At 44.8% G+C, this 7,765-nt stretch overlaps 1 protein-coding gene across 1 annotated transcript in view; it reads left to right on the top strand.

The window, feature by feature from the left end:
* UNC79 (unc-79 homolog (C. elegans)) overlaps nt 1-7,765 on the top strand; it is a 218,862-nt gene that overhangs the window by 93,374 nt on the left and 117,723 nt on the right. The window contains exons 13-14 of the mRNA XM_015566456.1: nt 4,292-4,521; nt 6,301-6,472. Of these exons, the coding sequence (XP_015421942.1) occupies nt 4,292-4,521; nt 6,301-6,472 (402 nt within the window). The remainder of the gene's footprint in view (nt 1-4,291; nt 4,522-6,300; nt 6,473-7,765) is intronic.

Raw genomic sequence — 7,765 nt, forward strand, 5'->3', positions numbered from 1 at the left:
TACATTTTTTATGTTTCCCTGTGTTGGTAGAGTGGCTTTCTGTGCTAGGTGTCCTATAGGGCCCAGTGGCTCAGCCTCCCTAATTACCTGAGATTGACACTCTTGGTGCACCCCTTTGTGGGCTGTGTGCACAGTCTTGTTGTAGTTAAGTCTTGATTGCTGTTGGTATGACTGGGAGGAATTGACCACCAGGCCAATTGGCTGTGAGGACCAGCTGTGTCTACAATGGGAGAACTGCTGTGTGGAGACACCCTTATGGGGAAGGACTTGCTTCAGTGGGGCTTTGGTGCTCACTGAGTCTACCCCTTGAATGAGTCTCTTATGGATGTGAAGAGTTGTACTCTGGTATGGTCTTACTCTGGCCACTGGGTACATTGGGTCTTGGATCTCCAAGGAGGTGCAAAGTCAGCCACTGCATGAGGCCACCCAGCAGGAGCTACAAAGAGATCTTCAGATTCCTCCTCTTTGTTTGGGATTTGGAAGTGCCCAGATGAGGCCCAGCAGGCTGCTTCTTTTGGAAGCTTTGATGCTCTTTGACCCAGCAGCAGTTTGTTAGGTTTTAGATTGCAAAAGAACAGGCCATTCATATGCAAAAGCCTCTGCTCACAGCTTGGGCCAGGTAATAAATTGGGTGGGGCAGGGTCTCAGGGAATCATCAGGGAGGAGCAAACCGCAATGGCTGCCAGTCTGCTCTGTCTCAGAGAGGTCCCAGGGTCTCTGTGTCCCATGGCCCCATGCAGGAACAATGATCGCTGCAAGCACCTCTAAGAGAATGCCGCCCTCATGTTCCTGTCCCGATGCCAGACAGTCCAGTTTCTCCCTGCGTGGGTCCCCAGAGTCTCACCCGGAACTGGAGTTCAGAGCAATTGGGAGCTTGTATCTCCCTCCTGATTGAAAAAGACAACAGCATACCCAGCCCGTTTCCTCCTGCGCCTCCCTACCTCTGCACTTCTACACCTCTGTATCTCCTACCAGTTTCAATGCGTTTTTCTCTTTCCTTCTAGTTGTAGAATTTCCACTCACTCATCCTTCCCGTGGTTCTGGATGATATCCGTTTTGTCTTTTAGTTGTAGTTTTGATGTGGTTGTGCGAGGCAGCAAGTACAAGTGTGTCGATAAACATTTTATTTTATATGAACATTATTTTGGAGACCTTCCATTAAGTTCAAAATAGTTTAGAATTGTTTGAGCTTGCTGTGGGCACAGTTTGTACTTTCGGTATTACATGTTCCTACATATGAATAGTAGTTTGAAATAAGCATCAAGATTTTCAAGATAAGAGATAGACTTTGATTTATTTCAATTCTGTTGTTCTGCGAGTCCACCTGGAGTTACTTATTTATGTTTAAAATTTAAAGCAGTGAATGAAACCGAATGGCTGTGGTGAACATACGAACACCATGCCCAGTAGAATCTAAATTGAAGGGAAATCTCTCCGACTTACTTTCGAAACGAATGCATATAGCTGACTCCACATGGGTTGAGGATCATCTGTGGCTTGTAAATATATTCTTAAAACTTAGTAGGAACCACAGCAACTGTTTAGAACTTTGATGAACCAAATGTTATTTGGGGGCAAAGTATTTTATTGCTGCTATTACTTGGACTTGATGGCACATGGTGATAAAGCAGGCTGACTTTCAGTTGGTATTCCAGATACTAATATATGTAGTACACCCAGATACACCCAGATTTTACGCAGATTCATTCATAATGCAGCCAAATAAGACAGCAACCATTTGATTATGCTCACGGATACTGTGGGTCAGGGGTTTGGTCAGGGCACAGTTCACAACCTATCTCTAGTTGATGGTGTTGGAGGCCTCATCTGGGAAGACTTGCATAGCTTAGGGCTGGAATGACTAAAGGCGTCTAGATGATGTGTTTGGGCTCTGGGATGGGGTGGCTTGCAGGCTGGGCTTAGTCAGAATTGTTGGCTGGAGACTTGCACATTGCCTCTCCCTGGGGCTTGGCCTGGCAGAGTTCTGAGAAGGGTCCCGAGGAGGACATTTCTGAAGAGAGAGCGTTCTAGACAGCCAGGTGGAAGCTGCACGTCTTTTTATAACCTGGCCTTGGGAGTCATATGACTCGTGCCTTACTCTCTTGGTTGAAGTAGCCACAAGCCTGTCTAGACTCAAAGCATGGATTCAAGGAGGCGTCTCTGAGGAACCAAACCCTAAGAGCCTCATCCACAGCTGGGCTTCATTTCGATGAGAAGACCTTGGACCTCAGTCAGGAATTGGCATGTGGGAAGAATGTGAACAATTTGTGACCAGAAAATAGGACAGGAAATTGCAGACCTTAAACTTCAGGCCTTTATTATAGCAAATAACTAACTACCACTAAACCCATATCCGCATCCTATTGTTTATGTAACAGTAAGAATCCCAGAGGGACAAAGACTGATTATCACCAAAAGGAAGAAATAGACACTACGGATGTACTCTGGTCTATACCACCCGGCTGGTGGGGTGGGATTGGTTTGGTGAGTGAGCAGGAGAGCCCAAACCAGTAAAAATTCCTAAGCTTCCAGAATGAATTTTAATGTGCAAATGAGAAAGAAAGGGCACAAAGCAGGAAAAGTAGCTCCCTTGGGGGAGTCAGGGCTACTTGAATGCCAGAGGAGACTTGTGCTTCACATGCAGAAGAAACACACTGTGGAGTGGGGCCTTGACTTACGAGTTCAATTCGTTCTGTGGCAGAGCTCGTAACTCAGATTACTCGTACGTCAAATCAATTTTCACCATTACAGTGAATTGAAATGCCATTAATCCGTTCTGGACACCCAAAAAACGAAGTTTTGCAAAATAACTGCAAGCACAAATGCGAGCACACTGATGCTTCAACTAAGAGCTAACCGCTTAAAGTGAACGAGTGAGACCCGTGATGCTGGGCTGATGTGGTGGCGTTCACTGTGACGTTCGCTGCGCCAACTAGCGGTGGGGTATCTGAAGCTGGCTCGTAACCTGAATTTTAGCTCGCAACTCAAAGCAAAAAATCAGCTGAGAGACGGCTCGTATCTCAAAAAACTCGTTCGTCGGGACACTCGCAAGTCAAGGCCCCACTGTAGTTTAACAAGTAATTTTCAAAACTATGAATTAAGAGAAAAATATTATACAATTTTTAACTTGCTTTTGTGATTTGTTGGCCTGAATCCTTTTCAGAAAATGAGATTTCACACTAGTACCCAGAGCCTCTTGCTAAAATCGAGGTGGAACTCACCTTACTTTGAAATGGTCGCTCAGATCCACAGCTCAGGACATTGTCAAGGTCTTGCTGTAGGTTGTGTGCTTGCCTCCTTCCTACTTCTGCCTTCCCGAGGTAGCGGCCATGGAGGGTTCTCCAATCTCCGCGTTCACAATGGCTTAGGCTGTTATATGTTCACATCTCTTTAAGCTCGACTGAAAGACTGAAAGGCTGGGCACCGGCCGTTGAGCAGTGGCCGCATGTCTCACAGGCTGGGGGCACAGGTTTTGGCGGAGGTCAGGGATGTTTCCGGCCCGCTCCTCACATCGCTTTGTGCAGAGGCTGCCTCGCCCCTGCCTCTGGTCAGCGCAGATCTGACAATAGCCCCTGAACTTCGGAATCCCAGGCTGCTCCACTTTTCTCAGTTCCGTCACTCCATCCTTTGACGCCTTTCTGAGTGTAGATGATGGCTGATGGCTGGTGCTAGGCATGGATTTTTGCTGCATTTTGATGTTACCGTGGTGTCAGTTGATGTATGTTTAAGGCCTTGACAGGAAGCTCTGGTGGGAGTGGAAAGGCCTGCTTGGGGCCGGGGCGTGACCGGAGCTAGTGCAGCTCCCTCCTGTCCTTCAAGGCAGCGAGGACAGATGAGCTGCCATGGGGACTGGCTCCGTTAGCGGTGGAGCAGATAATTTAGATGTTTATGCTGAGGGTTACAGTCATTCCTTTCCTGTGCTGATGTGCTGTGATGTGCTTGCTGGACCATGGTTTTAATTTTTTTCCTTCATACTAGTATTTCTCCTGAAAATTCTTGAAACACTAACACAAAATAATCCAGAGAGCTCTCCAGCCCCCATGATTGAGGGGGCTTTTCAACTCAGTCCCACGCATATGCAGAACGCTTCTACCCCCCACACCCACAGAAAACACTTCTCACCTTCATTTTCAACTCTGACTGAACATCTAGCGGGTCAGAGACCACCTGCATTTGGGGAGTCAGCGGCACTTCCACCTTCAGTGGCCCCTTTAGTGTCCATCCCTTCCAGTTCCGAGCCACATTTACCTCAGCGACTCATTTTAATCGATTTCACTCCTTTTGCCTCTAGAACTGCAGTTCCCATGTGAGAAGAGCAGTTGTCACCTGCTTTTCAGCAGGGTGCTGCGATCGCCACGGAAACAGGCCCGTTCGCTACTGCAAAAGGTGCCACTCGAATCACCACAGTAACGAAGTGGGGGCTGCCTCCGAGACCCACCTCTACCAGACCTCCCCTCCTCCCATCAACACGCGAGAATGTGGCGCCGAGGAGCTGGTCTGCGCCGTGGAGGCCGTGATAAGGTAACGGGCAGTTGATTAGTTGCTTCTTCTGAAAGCGCCGCCCTGGCGTGGAGCCACCCTTCTCGCCTTGAGATGTGTAAATTCAGTTCCACCTCAGGTGCCCTCAGCCCAGCACAGTGTTGCCATGATGAGGTTTTAATTCATTCATTCAACAAATATTTTTGTTCTATGCCAGGCATGTGTAAGGCACTTGAGGGGCAGAAGGGAATACAGTGTAGGCTGTGCCCTCAGGTTACCCATGTAGGGACTATGAAAACAGGAGCGCGTCATTGCGATCCAGAATGGTGAGCGCAGTGATAGTATAGCTCTAGGTCTTCGGGGGAATAAAGTGGGGGCACCAGTCAGCATAAGGGGTAGGCTTGACTGACAGCTGCGAAGTGGGGAGAACTCTGGGTAATTCAGTAATGGGGTCAAGCAGAGGCTGTGCCGTATGACAGGGGCTGATCCTGCAGGCTTTTTCTTCTTCTATCGCAGGACAAAGAAAGGAGTTTTAGAAATGGTAACGTCTAGACTTGTTCTCTTTTTGTATAATATTCATTAAGGCAAGATTCTTAATAAGTAAAGAAATAATATTAGAATGCAGGATTTAAGGATAGGCATTCCGTCTTTTCTGTTTCATCCCAGCGGCTGACACAGTAGAAATGAGATAAATGTTTGCAAATAAAACACCGCAGATTTCTGGAAATAGAAAAAAAAGTAACCATACTGCACATGTTTTTCTAGTTTTATTCAAATGCATGTTTTATTTCTCTAACGGTAATCACAGTGTATCCACAATTCTTTTTGATATAACATTATACTATTAGCTCTTTTCAATGTTGTTATGTAGTTTCCATATTTATAATTTTTAGTGGATACGTACTATTTATTTAGATTTTTTCCCCACCATTAAATATTTAGAATGTTTTGAATTTTTTACTATTATAAATAAGTGATAAATATTTTTGTGTATAGTGCTGTTTCTATATTTTTTATTTTCTTAGGGTAGATGACCAGATGTGGTTGACAGGGGCAAAGAAAATGGATATTTTAATGGCTTTATTACATTACCAAACTGACTTTTAAAGGGTGTATATGAATTTATAATGCCAACAGTACTGTATGATATTGCTAGTACTTTCCAATATTGGGTATTATTTTTTAAAACTGTCACTTGTTTAGCAAATTGAAAAGGGAGTCTTCGTTGCTCATTTTCAGGTTTATGAATACTAGATATTGAATATTTTTCTACTGGGTACAAGTTCCTCAATCTCTCCTTGCATCGTACATTTGATGTCCACACAGCTTCACGTTAGATACAGGGGGAGCATTGACTTCTGGTGGGATGGGTGGTGAACTGGAAGCCGAAGGCCTCAGTTCTGCTTGATTCTAATTGGCTGGAGGAAGTAGCCTCTTGGTGCTTCAGTTTGCTCATTATAAAATGGGGATGGTGTACAAAACAGTAAGGAAATGAAATTAGGCTTCTTGGAGTAACTCCTACCAATTTCAAAGATGCCTAAGTGTTTATGAAGTAATTGCTCTGAATAGGTCATCATCAGGAATGTGCTTTTCGATAGTCTAACTTAAATCTCTCCTCTTGGCCCTGGCTGATGTGGCTCAGTTGGTTGGACAGTCATCTAGTACACCAAACGGTCACAGGTTCAATTCCCAGACAGGTCACATACCCAGGTTGCGTACGGGAGACAATTGACATTTCTCTCTCACATTGATGCTTCTTTCTCCCTCTCCCTACCTCTCTCTCTAAAATAAAATAAGAACAGAATCTCTCCTCTTTGGCAGCTTATTGAAAGAAGCTGAGTTCCACGCCGAGCAGCGGGAACATGAGCTGAATCGCAGGCGGCAGCTGGGGCTCTCCTCTTCCCACCATTCCCTGGAGAACGCTGACTTTGATAACAAGGATGACGATAAACACGACCAGCGGCTGCTCAGCCAATTTGGAATATGGTTCTTAGTAAGAAAAGAAGTTGGCTATTTTCTGCTTTCTTATTTCTCATTCTAACATCACATTGATGAGGGATTTCTCCTTTCTTTTTAAAGAAGTTAAATAGTAGATGGTGAAAAATTAACCTTGGCCATGGGACACTATATCTTGGACAGTGGCACTCAACCCTGGGCTGCACGTTAGATTTCTGGGGGAGGCTTTTAAAAAATGGCTATGCTGCCTGGCCGGTGTGGCTCAGAGGTTGAGTGTCAACCCATGAACCAGGAGGTCACAGTTCCCTTCCCGGTCAGGGCACATGCCCAGGTTGCGGGCTTGGTCCCAGTAGGGGGTATGCAGGAGGCAGCTGATCGATGATTCTCATCATTGATGTTTCTCGCTCTTTCTCCTTTTCCCTTCCTATCTCTGAAATCAATAAAAATATATTTTTTAAAAAATGGCAATGCCCAGATTTCACTCTAGATTCTTGAGGACTTTTTTAAAAAATATATTTTATTGATTTTTTTACAGAGAGGAAGGGAGAGGGATAGAGAGCTAGAAACATCGATGAGCAAGAAACATCGATCAGCTGCCTCTTGCACGCCCCCTACTGGGGATGTGCCCGCAGCCTAGGTACATGCCCTTGACCGGAATCAAACCTGGGACCCTTGATTCCCCAGGCTCTATCCACTGAGCCAAACCGGTTAGGGCATCTTGGGAACTTTTAAAAGGCTTTCTAGTTGATTCTAATAAGTAGCCTGGTGTTGAAATCTACTGTGCTTGGCTCTAGACAGTTTAAAATGCACCTTTGACAGGAAACAAATGGGAAAATAGCTAGGGTATATTGTGAAATATTGATTTACAGATCATTCATAGCCTATTGTCTGTGTACATTTTTCTTAAAAGTTCAGCCTCTGTGGAGTTTTTTTTTTTAGTTATTGTAAGTCTGTCTAACAGCCAAAAAATTACAGCCAAACTAACACAAGGAATTTGTGTTAGTGACTGATTCAGCCGCAACATTCATTCCGTAAAGATCAAACATATAATCCAGAGTCTCAAGCAAGCTGGACTTGCCAGTTCTGCAGAGAAACAGACTTTTGTTTCTGCCCATTAGAGACGTGAATTACGTCTCCATAGTGATACATCGCTTGTGCTTTCACATGGTTACTTGAAAAAGTCTTTTAAAAAAAAAATCACATTGGGATTCAGTTGTTGATTTCACTTGTCTTGTTCTTAGAACTTATTGTCTGATGACCCGATGACTATTGTGAGCTTTTTGAAGGCAAGGATAGGGTTTTATTTATTGTTTATGTGCCTGAATCCTAA

This window comes from Myotis davidii, unplaced genomic scaffold (genome assembly GCF_000327345.1).
Source record: "Myotis davidii unplaced genomic scaffold, ASM32734v1 scaffold1703, whole genome shotgun sequence".
NCBI lineage: Eukaryota > Metazoa > Chordata > Mammalia > Chiroptera > Vespertilionidae > Myotis > Myotis davidii.